The sequence below is a fragment of the Drosophila pseudoobscura genome, chromosome 3 (assembly GCF_009870125.1).
Source record: "Drosophila pseudoobscura strain MV-25-SWS-2005 chromosome 3, UCI_Dpse_MV25, whole genome shotgun sequence".
Lineage (NCBI taxonomy): Eukaryota > Metazoa > Arthropoda > Insecta > Diptera > Drosophilidae > Drosophila > Drosophila pseudoobscura.
Window position 1 is genome coordinate 18500631 of NC_046680.1, and position 21872 is coordinate 18522502.

At 45.2% G+C, this 21872-nt stretch overlaps 5 protein-coding genes across 6 annotated transcripts; 1 reads left to right on the plus strand and 4 right to left on the minus strand.

Annotated features, from left to right (window-relative positions):
- Window positions 1-13327: 13327 nt before the first annotated feature.
- On the minus strand, window positions 13328-15073 carry Cyp9h1 (Cytochrome P450 9h1). Its single transcript, XM_001361597.4, has 2 exons — window positions 14295-15073; window positions 13328-14243 (listed from the first exon to the last, which is right to left on the minus strand). Exons 1-2 carry the CDS (start codon window positions 15012-15014, stop codon window positions 13401-13403), a joined length of 1563 nt encoding a protein of 520 aa, XP_001361634.2. The 5' UTR covers window positions 15015-15073; the 3' UTR covers window positions 13328-13400.
- A 667-nt stretch (window positions 15074-15740) lies between these two features.
- Or49b (Odorant receptor 49b) lies at window positions 15741-17322 on the plus strand. Its single transcript, XM_001361598.4, has 4 exons — window positions 15741-16303; window positions 16367-16749; window positions 16810-17019; window positions 17084-17322. Exons 1-4 carry the CDS (start codon window positions 15871-15873, stop codon window positions 17183-17185), a joined length of 1128 nt encoding a protein of 375 aa, XP_001361635.2. The 5' UTR covers window positions 15741-15870; the 3' UTR covers window positions 17186-17322.
- Window positions 17323-18325: 1003 nt separating this feature from the next.
- LOC4805191 (antigen 5 like allergen Cul n 1) lies at window positions 18326-19384 on the minus strand. 2 transcript variants are annotated; one of them, XM_004444356.3, is made up of 3 exons: window positions 19218-19384; window positions 18721-19160; window positions 18326-18673 (listed from the first exon to the last, which is right to left on the minus strand). In XM_004444356.3, exons 1-3 carry the CDS (start codon window positions 19353-19355, stop codon window positions 18355-18357), a joined length of 897 nt encoding a protein of 298 aa, XP_004444413.1. In that variant the 5' UTR covers window positions 19356-19384; the 3' UTR covers window positions 18326-18354. The 2 variants fall into 2 exon arrangements, with proteins under 2 accessions (XP_004444413.1, XP_001361636.2); XM_001361599.4 differs by having other exon boundaries at window positions 18326-18652; window positions 19218-19382.
- A 133-nt stretch (window positions 19385-19517) lies between these two features.
- antr (antares) lies at window positions 19518-20564 on the minus strand. Its single transcript, XM_002138752.3, has 3 exons — window positions 20368-20564; window positions 19921-20312; window positions 19518-19854 (listed from the first exon to the last, which is right to left on the minus strand). The coding sequence occupies exons 1-3, from the start codon at window positions 20536-20538 to the stop codon at window positions 19569-19571; spliced, it is 849 nt and encodes a 282-aa protein (XP_002138788.2). The 5' UTR covers window positions 20539-20564; the 3' UTR covers window positions 19518-19568.
- Window positions 20565-20571: 7 nt separating this feature from the next.
- Window positions 20572-21604, minus strand: LOC6898815 (antigen 5 like allergen Cul n 1). The gene is made up of 3 exons (XM_002138753.3): window positions 21400-21604; window positions 20947-21341; window positions 20572-20891 (listed from the first exon to the last, which is right to left on the minus strand). The coding sequence occupies exons 1-3, from the start codon at window positions 21523-21525 to the stop codon at window positions 20618-20620; spliced, it is 795 nt and encodes a 264-aa protein (XP_002138789.1). The 5' UTR covers window positions 21526-21604; the 3' UTR covers window positions 20572-20617.
- Window positions 21605-21872: the final 268 nt, after the last annotated feature.

The window sequence follows — 21872 nt, forward strand, 5'->3', positions numbered from 1 at the left end:
GAACCTGAACGAGATGCCGTTCCGCCTTACTATTTATTTTATCTACTGATTAATGTTGTTTATTATTATGGAACATAGCTTCCTCGTCCCGTTCCAGATCCTTTATGGTTTTTTTTTACATTCTGCATGAGCTTTGGCTTGCGCTCTTCCTCGTCCTTCTTCTGTTCCACTCAACCTGTATACTAATTACATTTTAATGCTTAAGCTGTGTTTGTGCCGACGTCCGTCAAAAGTGCTCGCAAAATGTTTTTATTTAATTTTCCACTTGGATTTTCCCATTGACTGAGAGTCATCAGAGGGCAGGATGATGGCAGGCCGAAGGCGTGTTACGAAGCAACGCCCATATACAGATACAAATACACTCACACACACAGACACACAATACATAAATTAAACGATATATCATGCTGACATCTTAAATATTGTTAAAAACTGTCACGTTTACGGTTTTCCTTGCTTACTCATTCCGTTGGTTCCTCAAGCAGCAACTTCACCTTGGCTCCTATCCTGCCCTTGTCCGAGGGTCGTCGTTTTGGCCGGAGCAGGATTTTCGTCCTGACAGTTAATGGACCATAAGAAATTCAATTAGAGACGTTCCGATGCTGCTGCTTACACTCGTGCTCCTACTCCAGCTACTCCTGGCTCGGCTCTGCTTTGCCGTTTGTGCGAGGAGCTCTATTCTTCTTGTGGAATTATTTTTATTAATGATACTTTACGCTACTGTACGAGTATCTGTTGTGGCAGTATTACAAAGCCAAGCCGAAAAGAGGCCAGCCGGATGTTTGTCTGCTCTGCTCTGCTCTGCTCTGCTCTGCTGTGCTCTGCCCTACTCTGCTCTGCTCCATCATTCAAATCAACAATGGGCGAGTTCTGAATGAGAATTCCATTTCAAAAATAGCCAGTCCCCGCAGGAAAGTATGCTCTGCTTTCAAGGGAGAATAGCTCCATAAGCTGGGTTGGGTTGAGTTGGGTTGTTGGGGAGGCAGGAGGTGGAAACGCTACCCTAATTAACCATCCAACACCTAGCTCGGTTAATACATATTTATTTGGAGCTTTGCCCAGAGACCAAAGATAGTCGGAAAATCAAAGTTCAACTGCCAATTGGCCCAATCGTCAATCGTCAAGCGCTTTAATTAAGCTAAGCAGCGATAAGCTAAACGGTAAACAGGACGCCAGCACCACTCTTTCGCCCTCTCTCTCTCCCCCCCCCCCCCCCCCCCCCCCTATATCTCTCTCTATCTGCCGCATCAGAAAAGGCTGACTCACTCTTGCTATATCGTATATCTCCGCATCTGCCCCACCGTGTGGGATGTGCCGCTTGTTTGCTTATTTGCTTTCGTGATTGTGCGCTGGCATCGGCGGTTTCTTCGCTGCCTTCATTAGCACCGCCAAGGCAGACCCGTTCCCTCCACAGCACCCCACCACGACACCTTTCCAGCCCTATGTGTGGGCTCTCATTTACATAGCCCCCTCCCACCGTAACGCTGGGCCCTCTTCACACACGTTAATCAAGTGCTATCGACTTCAATCTGTGCATTTGTCTTTGAGCTTTATGCGGCCATAAGTTTGGGGCAAATGGCGCCAGCAATGAGACAGCACAAGCAGCACAAACAGTGGCAGCATGTGGAATCCAAGTATGCCAAGTGGAATCAAATAATCGTCTCCTCTCTCTCTACCAGTTCCTGTGCTTATGGCATTATTAACTGGGCTGAAATTGCTGTGCAGTCAAACTCTCCAACTCAAATTCCTCGACGTATAGACAAGGCCCGGGGGCCAGAACAGACCAGATTCAAACACGCTTGCAAATCGGTTGATTCTATCGTATAGTCATAGAATTTCGATCAAATAATATTGCCAAATAGATGATATGAGAGCAGATAATTTGAATGGAAACAGACAGATGGGCAGGGCCGAACAGGAATAAATATACCAATTTATAGAGTCGAAGGTAGTTCTCTCTCTCCATCTGTCTCCCTCTGAGCAGCAATCAGCTGCTTAAACGCAGAATACTCTCTGAATTGGGTATAAAAACGGCAACAACAACAAGGGCAACAAATCGATCAATCGGTGCCACTTCGCTCGTCCCATTCTCAGTCTCGTTTTGATAGCTGCAAATTGGTTTTTCTACTTGATGCGATTGCAATGCGATACAAAAAAGTAGATGGAGAAAACGGAGACCAGAACGAGTAAAAATTGAGGAGGAATGAAGGGAGGTGCTGAAGATGCGAGCAGGGAAGAAGAAGGAGCAGCAACAATGAATGCAATTTATAAATGCAGTCGAGTCGGAAAAATAAATAGAGCAACCAAAACTATAGTGTCAATGGGCTGCGACTATGGAACACCCATTACCCAATGTTCCCTGTCCAGTTTCTGATAAGGGCATAGGAATTATATCAAGCCTTAAATCGTTGCTGTGTCTCTTCCTCGTAGAACCATCCCACATACATAGAAACGCAAAAACTGTATCCGACTGGTATGCACTTTCTTCAAACAGTCTCTTGCCATCGTATACTATTCACGATTCCCCCCGTTACATAAACGTTAACAAACACAATATGCCCCCCAGGATATCCGATAATCGGATACAACAATGAACTCCTGAATACTACGCAGTGCAGTGCAAGCACTTCACACTTCACAGCGTTGGCATTTCAATTATGGCCAAAAGCAAAGTAAACTACTTAGCGGAAAGTGGCAAACAAGCCACGAATGCTCCCCCATTTTTATTTAATATACAACCAGAGCAGAGCAGAGCAGAGCAGAGAGCGAAGGATATTTCCATCAATATTTATCAATTTTCGCTGCACCGCCACCGAATTCCAAGTACAGCTCAGGCAGAACCCAGCAAACTATCCCCCGATGGCATATTCCATTGTTAGAGACCGACCAACGTCGTTAGATTTGTTCAGTCAACTGTTGGAAATTTCGTATACTTCAATTATACACAATTTTCGTTTCAATGAGCAGGCCACAGTCCCATGGAACAGCTCCAGTCCCGGCCCCAGCACCGGCCTCAGCCCTAGACACAGGTCCAGGACACAAACTCATATTTTGTGGCTGTCGTTGCAGAAGCGGAAAAGGAACCCCCAAAAAGGAAGGAACATTTACTTCAGTTATGGCAATGCCTCAATGACTCAACGATGCCGAGCTTTAGTGTTTACGCTTCAGTGTAAATGGCAGATTGAGGAATTAGGATCACTACACCATGATGGCTATGATGGTGAGTCCTTGAACAGTGCACTGAAAGTCCATGTTCCATGAAATAATTTATTTTTTTTAAATTTATATGTTTTTGGAATCCTAAATACTTTTTTGCCATTTGCTCTATATTTCAATTTACTCCATGTTTCTATTTAAATTTCGAAAAAATTAATAAACATCAACAGATTCCGGGAGGAAAACTTAAATATTCCTTTTTCATGCCACAGAGTCTTCCATCTCCAACAAGTTTTGGCCCAAATATGCATTGCGACCCCCTCTCCCTACTCTTCTCTCCCCACCGCCCCTACTGTGTGTCTACTGTGACCCACCCCATCCCTCCTCGGCCCCCAACAACCATTACATGTTTCTACTTAGTACATTTTCGCCAACTATTTCAATTTGCATAGCAAAACATTTAGCAAGCCAAAAGCCTCTGTAAGCTCCTTCAACTTAATTGTGTTTATTTGCACTAATAAAAGTTTAATTTATACTCGTACCCTCTCACTCTCTCTCTCAGCAACATCCTCCCAGAGTCAATAAATCTTGCTTGCAAAAAAAAGGTAAAATATGTAGTCAAGTCATTTGTCATTGTTGTTTGATTGAACAAAGGCTACCAGAGTTAATATTTTAGTAACTGCAAACTCTGCAGATTAAAAAGCGAACCACAAAACCCCTCGAAAGTGGCAAAAGTTAACTTCACTTCCGAGTAATTGCACATAGTTCATGCTGGTAGAGGTGGGTGTAAAACTTTATAGAGCTGCACCACAAAAAATGACCAGCAGCCAGGAACAATGCCTCATTTGTTTGCTGTTGGTAGTGCACTCACATGCTGAGGACCGAGTTCGCAATCCTTAGTTATATGTATGGGCTGTTCCCTTTCTAGGAGTTGCTTAGTTTTCAAAAAGAAGCTATTGGAGAGACAAATTAACTTGGGTGAAGTTATTTAAAGCAAATTCGTATGAAAAGGGTGTGCACAGTAGGCATACCCTTTGAGCCCTTGAAAGTTTGTGAAAGCACTCACTCTATGACTATCATTAAGTAGCTTTCATTTATGCAACCTTATATGAATTCACACTTGATGGAAGACTTTGTTCCTGCAATACGTGTTTAAGGGTATTTAATGGTGAAATACTTTTGCATATCCTCAAGAGTCCTTGGGCAATATCTTTATTTGAATAGTTCTTAGTATAAAAACGTACAAATTATTAAACTGAATAGAAATACTTGAAAAGTGATCGTTCGAAGCTCGAGCAGGTTTAAAAACTAAAATAGAGGGGCAGGGGTATATGATGGGATGAATTCCGTAGGGCCGTAAAACTATGCCTACGCGTATTTAAGCTTCAGCAACTGTATCCAAATTGGTACGAATAAATCGAATATGCAAGAATGATAGATTTATTCTGCTCCTGGCAATATGAATTTCTCTGCTGCAAAAACCACAAATTCTGACATACACAATACATAACCTATGCAGCCTTGAAAGGCTTATGCTAAAGAATCCTTCCATAACTAGCTAAATATTCTTTCATGTTATTTACAATTTGAAAATGGCCGAGAATTGACAAATTGAATAGAGTTTTGCATATCTTGAGCGTTCCATTGAAAATGCGTATTTATTGCTGCCAGAGGATTTTGAAAAACTGGAAAATGTTGCAGAGTCAAGGGGCAGAACGAATGGAAGAGTGGACAACAATTGCTAAACTTTCAATGGCTGCATTTAAGTAAGCGATTTCAAATGGGAAGCAGCAGAAGTAGACTGACTAAAGTGCGGTATATATAATCTGCCTTTGTGCCTTTGCCCCTTGCAGCATGCAGCATGCACCTGACCACACTCAGAGAAACAGGGAGAGGGGAGAGGGGAGAGTTGGGCATTGTGCAACCAAAATGGAAACCGGATTCAGCACAGAGCTGCCACACAGCAGGAATCAATTGAAATCAACATATGCCATGTTTGTGGGAACGAATAGGGGGACTCGCCATGGTCGAGGCAACGTGGCCCCCACGGGAGTGTGCACAACAAAAATCATTGCCGTTCCGATTGCCATGCAGCCGCATGCAGACTCTTGTGGTAATTTTGCAATTACCAATGCCTTCCAATGCTCGGTATTTCTGCTCGGTTGGGGCAGCCACTGCCACTGCCACTGAACGTGGATCTGGAGCATGCAGGCTTAATGCGTACTTGAATATTTCATTCTGTGACGTCGGCAGCCAGCTAGCCAGCCAGCCAGCCAGCCAGCCAGCCAGCCATTTCAGCCAATAGGCTAGCACAAAAGTCTCGGCCAGAACAATGACAGCCAACAGTAGCAACAAATAAGCCCGAAAATAAACAGGGACCCGGGCTAAACAAATAACAGTAAACAACAGCAGCCGCACCAAGTGCACTAGTGTATGTGTGGCAGTGGGTTTTTGTGCAGACAATAGCTCATAAAATGAGGTTTATGCGTAAAGAGTTTGTGTATACATTCGAAGAATGTGATTTTCCCCATTGGCATTCGTACGCCTTCGACTTCGATTCCCAGATTTAGGATATTTTTGGGATGCTTCGGCAGCTGTTTTCGAGCTGGATATCCCGCAGTCTATAGGTCCCTGGGTTCCATTGCCGATGTCAGTTCAAAATCACATCACACTCTTTGATGCCGCATAACCGCTCCCGCTCGAAGCCTCTAGCAAATGGTGTACTAATCGTCTGCGCCTTTGGAGCTGTTTTCGTTCATGGAAACATTCCCCTCGTTCTCTTTGTTGGCTGGCTAAAAACTTTGCATGCTTTAGCCGGGTCTGATACTAAGCGAAAATGGGTCAATGGAACTTTATACGAGTACTGACTGCTGCAGACACCAATCGCCCGGACTAGGGCCATCGCCATCGCCATCGCCATAGCCAGCACCATAGCGAGCGCCATGTAATCGTTGCAGCAAATAAATTTCAAAGGCTGTCACATAAATTCGAATGATTTTTTGTTGGTTTCTCTGTGGGGTTTTTGTTTTAGTTTCGACTTTGCCGCTGGACAGTGTTGTAGCTGAAATTAAATTTGACTGCACATTGTTAATAGGTCTGCAATGTGGCTATAAAAAGGCCATAAATAAGTCTGGATCTGGCCGGCAGAGAAGCGATAGGGCTAATGAAATATGGGAAGAATAAAGCGAAAGAAGGAAGCCAAACGTTTTTTCGTATCTTTCTGTCGGCCGCAGCTGAGAAGTATGCAACGCCTGGGCCGGCTAATTATGTGGCTGCCACATGCACACACACTCAGCGAACACACTCTAAAAGAAATCACTTACTGTCATAATCAAATTGCTCAACTCGGGCCAAAGTTTGGCATAACTTGAATGCGCTTATTAAATTTATTTGCCCTCAAAAAGACAAACTTTGTCTGGGTTCCCGTTCCCGTTCCCTCACTTGCTCATCTGCTGGCACTTCCCTTCTAGGCTCTTGGGCTGCTGCCTCAAGTGTTTTGCCTGCTCCTGTCCCTCCCTTGCACGTCGAGTCTTTGGGCAAAGTTGTTGGTTACCGAATTTAAGGTTATCCACCTGCAAAAATCAATAGGCCAAATGACAGAGCCCCGACAACATGAGGCAAATAAACCCCAGGCTTTTGAATAACAGTTTGCCCCAACTCGCTCCCCCTGTGGACTCTGCTACGGTGAGGAGGTAAGCCTCTGCTGGGGGTTGGGGGAAAAGTTGGCAAACTCTATCATTGCTCGTATTTGTACAATTTTAGCTTAGTATTTACTACAGAGACTAAACTTCCGATGTCTGACTTGATTTTACATTTTACAGCTTATATTGCTCTAATTATGTCTGCCAAAAACAAACAGGTACAGTCCCCTCACGAAGGACTACTCGAATTGTGTGCATTTGGTGGGGGGCCTCGAAGTTCATTTTGTTGGTGTATCCACTGTTGAATGGGCATGTCAAAGTGTTGTCTCCACACCTTTCCCCCACAACTTAGTTGTCACTGTCATCGCTGAATATGTAGGATCCAAATAAACTAATTCCATTAAAAGCCAAGCACGTGTCGGCGCAGATGTCAACAAATCGGCAAACTTGTCTGACAGTCACACATACTGGTACTGGTTAATTGAAATTCCAAATTTCATTGGCCTCAAACTACATTTCACAGCCAATGATCATGTATTATGTAAAATGTATCAGGTATCATCTATTATGTTTTGAGTGCTAAGTAGAGCCAATGATATAATCCTACTCTACCATTACTATACTACTCAGAATCTACATATCTGAAAAAACAGTCATGTTTCTTTGTAAAACCGAAAGATTGAGCTAAATTCTTGATTTTGGCTCTTCATTTCCTTTTCTTTGCAATGCATCAAGTATCAAGAAAATGGATGCTCCATTTCAGAAAATCTGATGCACTTATAGATGAAGATATCCAAAGTAAGAAATCCATCGCCTGACCCCAGATCAAGCTGTGGTGGTAAATGTGAGCCTGTCCAATGTTACGGTACATTAGGCACTGCAATGAGCACACAATTCCTATTTCAGAGAAAATATACATATTAAAAAATATTTTCTAAATTCGAAGGAGTTTAATGTTTATCTATACAATATGAAGTACAATAATCCAGGTGGATTACAATGGCCAAAATGTACATGATAAGATCTGGTGTCTATTAAGGCAGTATTTTGTGGCTTTCGCATTTATATATATATTTTATTATCCCAACTTGAATACTATTCTAAGGGCAAATCAGATCGGTTGGCTATCTCTTCTGCTCAGTGTATAACAATCCACCCACTCTGTTCCCGCCGTGACTCTATATAAATTCAATTAACTAACCAATTCTGCTTTATTGCATTACTGCATCCGGCCAAATGCAATCAGCCGTCATTCACACGCCTCTGTTTAGACAAAGCCGTAAACTATAAATTAATTGTGTGCATATTTGAATTTGTGGCCAATTGGTAAAAAGCCAACTGTCCGCACAGGCAATATTAAAATAGATTATTTTTTGTATCCGTTCTTTTTTTTCGGTGGTCTTTGGTGGAGAAATGCTCGGGGGAAGCAATTCCAATCAATAGCACATAATAAAACTGCAAATTAATATATAGTTACGTGAACAGACATTCGGAATATTGAATGGCATTCTTGTAACAGAAATGTAAATACGATTGGAAGAGGGGAGTAAACATGGGTAGTAATAAATCCATTGAAATACTTTGCATAGCAAAGTAACATGTTATATAATTGGAAAACAAATTGATTTATAAATGTTCAATCCCCTGGAAAATGTACAAGAACATATACATATGTACATATAAATCGTATCGGTATCGATAAGTAATGCTACTCAAAAATATATTAAACGATGACAATTGTTTTCTACGATTCTGGCTGGAAATTGGTGCAGATAAGATGCGAGTTAACTGTATTCATATATAACGAAATAAATCTTTTACAAATTCCGTCTTGCCGGATGTTCGATGCTCTTTGATTTAAGTTCTTGAGTGAGGTCCATTGAAATCAACAAGTTTTCCCCATTTTACTCATCATTTTCAGTTCCCCGAATGTGACACGCACTTGCGTCATACCATGAATATTAGGGGAATTTTAAATAACTGAAAACAGACGCTAACCCACACATATCCCGATAATGGAACCTGCCAACGACCAAACGCTTATGCAAATTTCCTAGTTTCGCTTGTTTTCCCAAAACTTTCCCTCAAACCAAGACAGGGAGGGACTAATGCAAACATTTGCCGCCTTTTAGCAGCATAATTTTCACATTTCTATATGTACGTATCTGCGTATACGCGACTCCACCCTGTAAAATATACGTGGCGTAGTGTGTCGGAGTACAAAAGAAAAGCGACTCTGGCAGCGGCGTGTTTATGTTTCGGATGCGTTGCAAAATGACATCCTGTCACATTTCCCCACCGCTATGCGTGTGAAAGAGAGTGTGTGTGCGTGTGTGCGTGTGTGAGTGGGAGGGACATGGTGAGTGTCCCTATGTGCGTGCGGGTACGGAAACCTGCACCACATATAACTACAGATATAAACGTGTGTGGGTACGCGACACCCAGCTGCCAGTTCTTTAGCCGGTCCGTCAGTATGGATTGTCTGCCTGGTGCCTGCCGCCTATAAGCCACGTCACTCCGGCAAGGGAAAACGGAAGAGGTGGAGGTGGGGGTGGAGGCAGGGGCGGAGGCGGAGGCGGAGGTGGCAACAGCTGCTCAACAATCGCACGTTTTATTTAAATTTCACGCACCCATACTTGAGCGAGAATAAAAACCCTGACAGTGGGACAAATTGAGCAAATTGAGTGCAGAGAAAAATACATCACCAGACCAGTTTTTTATGAATTTTCAGATACGTCATGCAATCGGAGAGAAAATTTTCATATGAAAATCTCGAGTCAAGTCTATAAATCTATTATTAAATATATATATCCAAACATATGTACATATTATACCGTCGATAGCCGAGCTTTTCTTCTATCACTTACAGTTTTTTATTATTAATTTTCAAAGAATAAAATGGATGTATCTGTTCATAAATGCATAATTGCATACATATCCCTTACACTCAACTTATATCCGACTGTTTATATTGCCTTTTCGCCGTCTTCGGCTGAGATTTTTTTGGAATGCCAGGAGTGTTTTTTGTCTCAACATTTTCTTACATAGAAACCTTCTCCTGGCAAGTGCGACAAAAGTCGTTCTCAATTGATGAAACACCAAAAATTGTTCACTCCATTTATATATAGAATTATAGATAATACTCCCACTGTGCTTGGGCCACGTTGAGGCAGGTTAAATGAACAAATTCCTCCGCACACACGCCGGACAGCCACCCTGGAATTTCTTTCATCACACACAGAGAGGCGCACAGGCACACATGCTCACCGGCTGGAGTTTTATACGCATTTAATGAGACAATATTGAAATTAACATTATTTTTTATGATTTTGATTTTATAAGTAGGCACTTTGGGCTGTCATAAAAGTGCCGGAATACGGATGTACGGAATGCCGGGATGTGTACGTTAGTATGCGCATTTATAGCCGCTTTTGGAAAATAAGGGAAATAATAAAACTCCAAAATGGTCCACAGAGCTCGGGCTAAGCCCCAACCAGATTGTTTTCAGGTTGTTTGGCCATTTCGGGGCTGAGTGACTTGGAAAGCAGAGGCTCTAAGGACCTTATAAACGTAGGCCCTGAGAGTAGAAATTGAATGGCGGATTCAAAAGTTATATAACTCATCAATTTGTATTAATCCGATTATAATTCCTGTACATAGACATAAATTACTCCGTGAAAACTCTCTGCAGCATCTCACATTTAGACCAGCGCAAACACCCAGTGGATGCCCCAAAATGGATATAAATTATTTGCATACAATTTTAATGGCCACAGGCCATGAAGAGGGCTCAGTTGGCAATTTGGCAAAGTAGTGCGAATGGCCACAGGTCGGGGACCGTAAGCCCAGTCCGGCATTTGTGCAAAAACCGCAAAATGCCAACAATTGGCGGCATATTAACTGTGAAATGCAGCTGCAAACATTTCAAACTTACATAACTACGAATTCTCGTACATACAGCTACATATTAAGCAAAGTGTAGAGGGTAGAGTGAGGTGAGCATTTACATTAATTGCGTTGGCCGCAGGTGGTCCATGGAGCCTCCTCTCCCTCCGATCAAATTCAAAAATCCCCAAAGTGGTTTAAAGACTTAAATGCAATTAGAGTAATTAGCCCGCTTCGATGTTAATTAAATTTCCGTTTATGTAGTTTGATTGAGTGGAAAATTATTATCGAATTTTATCAGAAAAGGATTTGCAACCAATAAACCAATCACAAATCTACTTACGCCACGCCAAGATCGTTCAGGTTTTCGGCAAAAATGGTAAACTAGTGGAATAGTACAAATGTACATAATCCAAAGCACACAGTAAGGACTGTCTAAGATGTACACCAGCCCAGGCCCAGCAGTGAAGACTAGAGTCAAAAGTCTGGACAGGTGTCTAAGAACAAAAAATATAAAAAATATATCGCGATGACCACGATGATTCCTTCGTGAGCCAAACCCCGGATCTGAAACTTCTTTGTTGAAGCTCTGCTCCAGTTGAGTCTCTCATGTGCCAGGATCTCCACTGTTTTACATGTTTCACCAACTTGGCAGGGAATATGCTGGATTCCATTTTAAATACTTATTCATATGTAGCACATGTAGGGGAGTAATATACATATGTACATTCTAGTATAATATTTTAGGGCAAAAACTTTCTGCAGCTTGTGGTTTTTGCTTCGGCAGGGAGAGTGGGATTGGCATTGGTACAAGGGCGAGACACACCTACATACGTTCATAAATGTAATGCAATTTCGAGTTGAACTTTATTTAATTGAGTATTTGGGTGTTAAGGTTGGCGTCGGCACACACAGATGCACACGGGCACTCCACAGAGATGTCAGGTTTATGAGAATAGTTGGATGAGGCTTTCGGAGCTTTGTGGAACTTTGTCTTTAATTTTGCGAAGTGGCGGCACCACACAAGCCACTCGACATTTTATCTGGAATTGGAAACCCTCGAAACTATAATTTGCCCTGCTCTATTCCATATTAATCTCTGCGAGTGTACGACTCAGGAGCCATTCTTTGCCATGGGATATTCTCATCCGAAACCGAAACGTAAACATTTTTCTATGATTATTTCAATTGGTATTCCGATGCAGTAGAGTGCAATGGGAGTGTAATGCAGGTCATAAAATAGCTGGCAAGAAGAAGAGGAAGAGAGAGAAAAGCTTTTGTGGCAGGGGCCATAAAAAATGCTCAACAATAAATAAGAAACAAAAAGCGTTGCAGCCTCCGAGACGCACTCGGGCTTTCATGAGTTTATTATGCTGTACAAGGCATTATCCTCACATGTGGGTCTTGTGTCCTGTGTGTGTGAGTGTATGTGTGTGTGTGTGTGGTGTGTGCAGTGAAGCATCACTTTATTTATGCTCATAATGCTGCGCAATGAATAATTATGCAAATTGTCCGGCTTCTGGTCAAGCTGCTTTGGTAGTAGTCGAATCCTTGACCATGGATGCTGTGTATGCTACCCCATCCCTTATCTGCCTTGGCTCCCTTGGTTCCCATTGCAAATTGCAAGATTCTGCTAAATTAAGCAGACATTCAAACCAAACCACCCGCACTAAAACGCAGAAAATATTGCGCTTTTCCGGGCGAACAGTTTCAAACGTCACTAGCAAAACAAAATAATTATCAGCAGTAAAAAAACAAAAACTTTGTACTTTTTCGCGCCTTTCCAACTTTTTGTGCGGCCTTTGGGGACGAAAGTTTCACTGCACCCTAGACTCCGATGCGATCCGACCCAGAATCAGAACCCACACACAGCCTTTGGCCATTTCCCCACCAACTTTAAGCTTATAAAACTTGGGCAAAAGTCTGGGCGGATCAAGGCTTAATCGCCGGCCGCTTTATAAATCAAATCTTGAAATCAAAACAAAAAGTTTTGCCTTGGACAAGTCGGGAGATTTCGAATATGTATGTATTTGGGTGCATAATATTTATTATCTCACAGCTGTTGACTGGCGAATAAATCAATATCGTATTAACTGCTTAGGCGGGCCACAAACTTTTACCTAAATACTGCCACCAAAGCACATAAATAAGGAAAATGTCAAAAACTTTTCTTCTCTCTGCTGGCCGGAGGAGTCAGCGGCCCTGCTTGAGCAACAACTGAACTGGACAAGAAGCCAAATGCTCTCGCACGGGAACGGCGCCTGTCTCTGACACTTCCGTAACGTGTTCTTATACTCTTGCAGGGGGTTCTATGATTTTCGGCACCTAATTGGGATGGTATTACATTACTGATTATCACCAACATCGAATCAACTTCTATTCTCTAGTCTATTTCTAAACCTGAGTTGGATACAACCCCGGAAAACCAACAAATTTAGATCAATATTCTATAAGTAATAATTTCTACGGGGTAATGTATTTTAAAAGGTATATAACGCTTCGGCTCGCCATCCTTTCAGTCTTGAAATTACTCTCTATTAATTTGAGACTCGACCTCGATGTGGAGAAAGAAATTAATTGAATAAATCCGCGGCAGAACCTGAACTCCCACGGACTCCCCTTCTCAGTTGATTAATGTAAAACTCTTTGAGCTGCATACAAGTTTTAATGAAAAACGGCAGTCGATTAATCAGATCAAATGCAATCTATAGGATCCAACTACTTGCGCGACTCGAATTTCAGCCAGAAGCCATCCTTCGGCTGCAGATTGTGGCCCATGATATTGTCGAGCAGATTTGTCGATGTCTTTTGAGCAGGCACTAACCTGAAGCCTAGAATCAGCTGGTAGACGATAGACTTGAGCTCCATGAGGGCCAGTCGGCTGCCAATGCAGTTCCGAGGACCCAATCCGAAGGGCAGGAAGGTGCCGGGCCTAATCTCATCCCTGCGCTCATCCGAAAAGCGCTGGGGATCGAAGCGTTCCGGCTCGGCAAAATTCTCGGGATCGTGGTGTAGAGGAAAGATGGGTATCTGCAGAACATCGCCCTTCTTGGCGGAGAACAACTTCTCCCCGCTCTCGTCACACAAGTCGATGTCGTTGTTGCACTCGCGATCTGTGGCTATGGATGGGGGCCACTTCCGAAGCCCCTCTTGGACAACCATGTCCAGGTACTTCATTCGCGTCAGTCTGTCGAAGGTGGGAAGCTTGCCATCCAGTTCCCTGTCGACCGACAGAATCTCACTGTACAGTTCAGACTGCACTTCGGGGTTCATGCAGAGCTCGTAGGAGAGGAAGCAGAGGGCCGAGGATATGATCTGGAAGCCCGCGAAGAAGAAAAGTAGACACTGGGCCAGGAGATCCTCATCGGTGAAATCTGCGTACCGACTGGAGTCCTTGGATTGGTTCACCAGCTCAGCATGCCTCAGCTGCTTGGCCTCCATCAGCAGATGGATCATGTCGGGACGCAGCACATTGTGCTCCTTGCGATACCTCATGGCCACCTTCACTAGACTTGTGAAATAGTCAATCTTCTCGAAGTCCAGGACCTGAATGCGCAGCAGCTGGGGGAACGAAACTCCAATTTAGAGACTCATTACGAATAACAGACTCACCTTCATTAGCCGCGGCACCAGGGCATGAAGTACAGCCTTGACAATTGACCAGACGCTAATCTTTGACAGGGCCTGTCCGATTCGAAAGAATTCGTTGTCTTTCCGCCTGAATGAGTTCACGCTGAGACCAAAGGCGACGGTGGCAATCACATCGTTGGCGAAACGCGTAAAGTAATCCTTCATTTCCAGCTCAATGGCGCCGGTATTCGATTGTGCCAACTGCTCCCCAATATGCCGAACTGCCTCCTCGCTGCACGACTGGATTAGCTGGTACATGACCCTCATTTTGGTCCCAGTGAAGGCGGGGGTCAGAATGTAGCGCATCTCCCTCCAGCGGGCATCCTTCAGCGAGATGAGGCTCTTCGAGAGAATCGACTCCTGCACGTTGTTGTGCATGCTGTGGTGGTTGACGAAATGGTCGAACTCCTTGATGCCCACCAGCTTGATCAGGTCGGGATCGCGCAGGAAGATGAGGGGATCTCTCAGGGCGTACACACCATAGACCCTGCTCCCCTGGTACTGCATGTGCTGCTCGATCATATACTTCAGCACGGGCAGACCCGTAAACATACCCCTGATTGGAATAGTGCCCAGAAGGGGCTTGGGCTGGGCGTGAGGCACGCCCCTCTCGGTGAGTATACCGTATTTGGCCACGGACCACTTGTACAGCAGAACGAGCAGCACGGCGACCAGCGAGAGCACAACGATCCATTTTTCCATGATGTCAGAAAGTCTTAATTGAACCGCACAAATGAAACGCTGGAAATCAACTGATACATACGATTATACTGATGATGTTATAGAGAGGGGAGCTCTCTCCGCTCAGCTATCAAAAGCTCCACTGAAAAGCTTGAGCTTTCTTCGTTGTGTTATCACACGATCGACTTTGAGTGGATTCCGGTCACTACCCATATCGAAATACGAAATGTTTTATCTGCTCTTAGATCTGAAATATTAGTGGCATTGTTTTATTTGGCGGTTGACTGCAGTGGCAATCACATAATCAAAAATTCCATTAGACAAATTGCTTTCGAATGAAATGAATTAAAAAGCATGTGGTTCCATGTGGCATTCCCTATTTGCCCAATGAAAAATGAATTGAAATAACACATGTTTGGCTAACGTTCATCCTGGCCATCCTGGCCACCCCTCGCCAGCCCTACACCGTCATTGATTCGAATAAGTTTCAAAAGAAATCAATATGCTCCCAATTAAATGCAACAAATATACAACTAAAATCCACAAAACCAGGAAAAAATTCTGCAATATCATCAGCAATTTAGGCAAAAACTGCATTCAGCTGAGAGTCGATGCAAGACGTGTGCCACAACAAAAATTCAATGAAAAGCTATGTCTATAGCCATACCCTGTACTCTGTTTCCTTTCCTTATATTAGTGGTCGAAGCGACCCTATCTACACAAACAAATGCCTAAAAGCTATACATCCTTCTGGCCTCCGAATACCGTGTATAAAAGGCCAAACATCAAAGCCCTTTAGTGAAATCTATAAAAGGTCCTAGCTGGGCGAGTCAGCAAGGCATTTCATTGGAAACACACACCCAAGCAACTGTAAGCAATGTTTGAAGACATCCAATTGATCTACATGAACGTCTGCATATTGCGATTCTGGGCCTTGCTCTACGACCGAAATGTGAAGCGGTATGTCTGCATCTGCCTGGCTTCTTTTCACATCTTCACGCAGGTGGTGTACATGGTGACCACCAAAGAGGGTATCACTGGCATAATCCGCAACGGCTACATGTTGGTCCTGTGGATCAATACGGTGCTGAGGGCCGTCCTACTAATGCAGGATCAGGACGGCTATGTGGGGTTGATCCAGAGCCTGACCAGCGCCTACTACGATCTGGCGAGCGAGAAGGACCCGCATATCGCCGGCCTGCTGGACGACCTGAATCGACAGGGTATGTTGATGGCCAGGGGCAATCTGTTCTTTGGTGTGCTCACCTCCGTGGGCTTCGGCCTCTACCCCCTAAGCTCCAGCGAAAGAGGTGAGTGGGAAATCACTAGCAATGATGAAATGGCCAGAGGCTTCTTTTTACATCCACCCGCAGTGCTCCCTTTTGGCAGCCGGATACCTGGTGTCGATGAGTACACAACGCCCTACTACCAGCTGTGGTACGTCTTTCAGATGCTCATCACCCCCATGGGCTGTTGCATGTACATTCCCTACACGAGCCTCATTGTGGCCTTCATTATGTTCGGCATTGTCCGCTGCAAGGCCCTGCAGTACCGCCTACGCCTCCTGGCCGTCCGTCATCCGGCAGGGCAGCGCAATTCGAGGCGCCTGGCTGCCGAGATAAAGGAATGCATTCGCTATCAGCAGAGCATAATAGCGTATGTGGACAAAATCAGTGGCCTGACCACCATGATGTTCCTCTTCGAACTGCTGGCCTTTTCCGTCCTACTCTGTGCGCTTCTCTTCATGCTTATCATTGTAAGAAGGCAGCGCGTTAGATACCTATGAGCCAATACATAGTAGTTCCCATTCTGACAGGTCGACTCCACCAGCCAACTGATTATCATCTGCCTCTACATCAACATGATACTGGCCCAAATCCTGGCGCTTTACTGGTACGCTAACGAGCTGAGGGAACAGAGTCTGGCCGTGGCCACGGCTGCGTACGACACGGAGTGGTACACCTTCGAAATTCCCCTGCGGAAGAACATTCTGTTCATGATAATGAGGGCCCAGCGTCCGGCTTCTGTGAGAGATCTAACAAATATAAAAAATTTACTTTTATTTGACCTTGACTCCTTTAATGTTTCAGATATTGCTGGGAAACGTTCGTCCCATTACCTTGGAACTGTTCCAGAATCTACTCAACACAACTTACACATTTTTTACGGTCCTTAAACGGGTCTATGGATAAACTTGTGGAAATAATTCAACTTATGCATGATTGTTCATTTAGTTCACATATTGCACATATAATGGGCATCACTTGAATTGAAAACTCCGTTCACAATTGCGCACATTTCACAATTGAATGAATCATGTTAAAAAAAAACCGATTTTATATATATTACAAATAAAAATAGCCATGCTATACTCAATTGTTGTACCTGGTATCTGAAGAGTACAAGGGTATATTGTATTTTATCTGACCACATAAAGTCGATAAAGTCAATACCACTTCAGCGACCGTCCACCATTTCAGGGACCCCAACACTTTTAATTTCAGGTGAAATTTTTCCTGCAATTACAGCCAGAAATAGAGCTCTTCTAAGTCTCTAAGGGTATCTTAATGGTCGTAATAACGACTAGACCTCCCGCTGCTTTTGTGCTCTTTCATTTTCTGCATTTCGTTGTGGTTAACGCTGCATTTGCCACTTTTTTCACACTCTCTTCCAGTACTAAAAATATATATACCATGAATGTATAAAGCAGGTAGAGCAGGAATCAAATAGGAAAGATGAAGAAGACATGGAACGTGCGCGATAAAAAATTTGTTTGCTAAAGTTGTCAACGAACTTTTTTGACTGCCATCCGCTGGCTGACAGGTCGCCGAGGTGCGAGAGCTGCCAAGCAGGATGCAGCCACGGACAGCCGGAGGGCAAGAGCAGGAGCGCCAAAGGAGCCGAAGGCAAGCAAATTTCAATTTGCTTGACACTGTGCAGGTGAAATGCGGAAAATGCACTCCGCAAAAGGAGAATTAAGTTCATTAAAATCTACGTAATGATAAAGAAACTTTCATTCAGTGCTGCACAAGTTGAACAGTACAACAGATAAGCTACACCACAGAAATATTTTATGTATTCGAATTAAATTTATCTAAAGTGGCGAAGGATCCTTTAAATGCTTTACCAATGAAAAATCCGTGCTCTTTTAGAACTGCCCCTAGTGTTTGGATCTGTTGACTTTCCATAAGGATTCCATTAACCGGCGCTACTCAGCACACGAATTCCGAGTGGCCGTACTTCTTCTAAGACCTAAGGGGAGTTTCCCTTTTATATTTGGGTAATTTATCAGAACCCTTATTCATTTTCCCCTACACATATAAACTTGGACAAATGGTTTGAAAGTATTATAATTGATAACTTAATAGAGACCAAGGCCCTGCATGATCGAAGAAGTGTCGTAGATTTCATTGACCGAGCACAGATTGATGAAGATCGGATTGCGGCCGCTGCGGCAATCGGTGGCCGACCTATCGCCGCTCTGGTAGACAGGGGCGTTCACATCGCTGGCCCGCACAAAGTTGCAGGTCATGTACTGGTGGACACTGATCAGCCACCGACCCGCCTCGTTGCTGGTGTTGCGGGACTCCCGCAGGATGCCGCAGCCCACGTGAGTGGTGCTGTCACGCACGAGCTGTGTGAAGTAGGCAATGCACTTGCTGATGCGCAAGTGGAGAATTCTGTGAGAGTCAAATGAGAGGTAGGTTGGATTCGACAGAGCCCCTACCTGCTGATGGGAGGACTGTAGGCTATGATATCGCGCATGGTGCACTCCTTGTACTCGGCAAACATCTGCTCCAGCGTGGCCTTGATCACCTCGTCCTCGGTGTGGTATTCGACCGTACGATCGGTGGCTGAGGCAGGATCTGGTCGTTCGGGGGATCCCTGCCAGCCGCCCTCGGCCACCACCTGGGCGACGTTGCGGAACTGCTCGCTGTTGCGGCAATGATCGTTGACCAGGGCGCACCGCTTCACATTCAGCTCGGCAAAACTGGCCAGCTCCGGGTCCCACTGGAGCGTGGCCATGCGCGTGGCCGGACTGAAGCCCAGCAGATCTCCTCTGGCGATCCGATCGCGGTACTCGTTCAGCTCGTTAAGAATCATGTTGCGACGGGTGGGCGTGATGCGAACCACATGCGCATCCGGACTGCAACTGTCCGCCAATTCCTGCAACGGTCAAGGCATTGTAAGAATCGAACCCACTGGCCATTACCCTACTCTTACGCCAAAATTGTTGCATGCGATGTGCTTCTCGGGGCCGGGACAAAGGGCAGGATCGCAGTAGTCGAAGGCCTGCGCTACTGGAGTGCTAGTGCTCCAGAGCTGCCACAGCAGCAGCAGCAGCCACTTTGTGTCCAACATCTCGATGAGGCAGCCAACTTAGCCAGCTCTGACCTCGCGGGCGGTCTTTTATAGAGTTCGACCCCAAATCGATTACTGGTCAGGCGGATCTATCACTTGACTCAATTCGACACCCCACCAGCCCCGATTCGGTACACAGCACGTTCTGGAAGCAAAGACCAATGCAGTGCCAGCTCTTCACCACTTTATTCACTTTATTCATTCCTCACGTCATTAAAATAACGCAGTCCCTTCAATGTCACCCACATTATTGGCGTCGACCACTTCGATACGATCGCATAGGAACGCATAGAGCTTGCTCTTACCGGTGCTGCACTTTTCTCCGGGAATGGTGGCCACCTCGTAGTGCGGATTGCTGTTCACGTTGGCCCGCGAGAAGTGACAGAGAAGGGTCAGGGTAATGGTGTCATTGCCGCCCTGATCGGACTTGTAGCGAATGGCGCAGCCCATGCGATTCCCATTGTCCTGGAGGAGGGGTATGTAGTGGCCTACACAGACTCTAGAGCGAGCATGGGATGGATGAAAGGTAAATGAGACTGCTCGAGCCGAGAATCCATTCACTCACCCTTCGGCCAGGGGCATAATCCTATGATCCTTGTCCATGTGGCAGCCTAAGAGATCATGGTATAATGTGGGCAGAAGCTTGTTCACCACACGACGGGCGACATTGCTGCGCCTCTCCATCGTGGCGCTTAGCTGGGTGGTGGACACATAGTGATACTTCTCAGTGTTTGCGCAGTACTTGCCCTCTATGCTGCACTGACGCACCAGCAGGCTGGCCAACTTCTCCAGAGTGGTGTCCCACCTCATGGTGGGCATGCGGCCAGCGACCGAGAAATTGCCCACACCACTGGCCACGTAGTTCCGCATGATATTTATGCTCTGGAGAATGCTCTGCCTCAGGCCGCCGTTCACAAAGATGATACGATTGCCCTTGCCACAGGCCGGGGCGAACTCCTGCGAATGACTTGAGAGCTGCACCACGTGTGTCCCCTCGTACACATAGACATACCTTGCTCTCAATGCAGCCCACATGGGTCATCTGAGGTGAGCAGAGATCGGGTCTGCACAGGTTCTTGCTCGCCACCGTGGGCTTCTCTTCAAGAAATCCCTCTGCTGCGAGGAACAGCACTGAGAGCAGAAGTAGGGGGCAAATCATTCGGTAGCACCTTCCGTTTATCATCGCCAGCGTGGCACGTATAACTCAGATCGCGGATCAAGCTAATTTATTTACTTTATTCAGTGCTATCGGTGTGACCGATTCAATGGAGGGTGGCTAATTGCAGAGCATTCGCATTGACATGCTCATCGGGCGAGCAGAGACCCTGGTAGGTGGCATGTGTGCCAGAAGAGCACCGTACGCCCGGATGCGAACTCTCTTCGTACACTCGCTGGCTGGCAATCTTTCCCCGCGAGAACTGGCAGAGTACTGCGTAAAAGTGCTGGCTACCGCTGCCGGCATGCCGCTCAATCAACGCACAGCCAATGTGGTCTGCCTGGTCTTGAACCAGCTGGGTGAAGTAGCCGCGGCATTTACTGAAATCGAAGCTCGTCTAAGATCATTCGGTCCATCCCATCACATCCGGCTTACCCATCTTTCGGCGGCCTCTTGGCATTGATGTGATCCGTCGTACAGCTCTTGTGGTCGTCAATCCAGAACTTCAGCACATACTGCAGAACCGACTCTGCTGTCTTCTCATGGTGCACCCATCGAGTGCTTCCATATATGTAGGAAACATATTTGAACGCGTTCGTATTGCTGCAGTACTCTTGCAAATTATCGCAGCCTCGAAGGGCGAACTTGGCCAGGCCTGCCAGCTCCTCGCTCCATCGCAAGGTGGTCATCCTGGCGGCTGGGCGGAATGGCGGGTATCTCCCCAGAGCTATGCCATTGCGGAATGAGTTTAAGCTGGACAGCAGCTGGGCCCGGAGATGCATGGAAAACTTCAAGATGGCCGCTCCAGCTCCACAGCTCTCGTCAAAGTCCTTCCACAGAAAAAGTTTCCACTGTCCGCCAGAATAAGTAAATTCTATGCGAACTTACCCCATAATTCTCACAGGCAATGTGCTTACTCATTGGCGGGCAGAGATCATTGCTGCAGTAGTCAGTGGATCCCACCCCATCGCTGATCAGGAACAGACAGACCGCTAAGCTAAGCTTGAACCACATTTCGAGTTAAGAATCTGGCTCAAATGAAGGCCACGCATCCCAGACTGTGGTCGCTTGAGCGGAAAATTACACTGAAGTACTTTAAAGAAGCGTGAACAAAGTGAAAACGTTTGGCCTTAGAAATATCTCACGGTTATTATCGCGTATAACATCTGTACATCTCTCTAGAGAACACTTCTTATTGAGTAACGCCTTGAAGGAGTGGACCAGGTAAAACCAGCTACCGCTCTGTCGTTCCCTAACAATGTACATACATATGCCTTTTTTACCCTTGACTACCGATTTTCTACCTAATCAGGCCCATTCAGTTGCGAATGGGTTTCCAATCACAGTATAAATACATCATT

Excerpts from the sequence above, each read along its gene's own strand:
- Cyp9h1 (XM_001361597.4), bottom strand. The coding sequence starts at position 15,014 with ATGGAAAAATGGATCGTTGTGCTCTCGCTGGTCGCCGTGCTGCTCGTT. Across the intron at positions 14,244-14,294 it reads TGGTGCCGCGGCTAATGAAG|CTGCTGCGCATTCAGGTCCT; the intron begins GTGAGTCTGTTA and ends TCGTTCCCCCAG.
- Or49b (XM_001361598.4), top strand. The coding sequence starts at position 15,871 with ATGTTTGAAGACATCCAATTGATCTACATGAACGTCTGCATATTGCGA. Across the intron at positions 16,750-16,809 it reads TTCTCTTCATGCTTATCATT|GTCGACTCCACCAGCCAACT; the intron begins GTAAGAAGGCAG and ends CCATTCTGACAG. Across the intron at positions 17,020-17,083 it reads GGGCCCAGCGTCCGGCTTCT|ATATTGCTGGGAAACGTTCG; the intron begins GTGAGAGATCTA and ends TTAATGTTTCAG.
- LOC4805191 (XM_004444356.3), bottom strand. The coding sequence starts at position 19,355 with ATGTTGGACACAAAGTGGCTGCTGCTGCTGCTGTGGCAGCTCTGGAGC. Across the intron at positions 19,161-19,217 it reads TCGCATGCAACAATTTTGGC|GAATTGGCGGACAGTTGCAG; the intron begins GTAAGAGTAGGG and ends TGACCGTTGCAG. Across the intron at positions 18,674-18,720 it reads TACAGTCCTCCCATCAGCAG|AATTCTCCACTTGCGCATCA; the intron begins GTAGGGGCTCTG and ends TGACTCTCACAG.
- antr (XM_002138752.3), bottom strand. The coding sequence starts at position 20,538 with ATGATAAACGGAAGGTGCTACCGAATGATTTGCCCCCTACTTCTGCTC. Across the intron at positions 20,313-20,367 it reads TGGGCTGCATTGAGAGCAAG|GAGTTCGCCCCGGCCTGTGG; the intron begins GTATGTCTATGT and ends AGTCATTCGCAG. Across the intron at positions 19,855-19,920 it reads ATTATGCCCCTGGCCGAAGG|AGTCTGTGTAGGCCACTACA; the intron begins GTGAGTGAATGG and ends TGCTCGCTCTAG.
- LOC6898815 (XM_002138753.3), bottom strand. The coding sequence starts at position 21,525 with ATGTGGTTCAAGCTTAGCTTAGCGGTCTGTCTGTTCCTGATCAGCGAT. Across the intron at positions 21,342-21,399 it reads TTGCCTGTGAGAATTATGGG|GACTTTGACGAGAGCTGTGG; the intron begins GTAAGTTCGCAT and ends TTTCTGTGGAAG. Across the intron at positions 20,892-20,946 it reads AAGAGGCCGCCGAAAGATGG|TAAATGCCGCGGCTACTTCA; the intron begins GTAAGCCGGATG and ends CTTCGATTTCAG.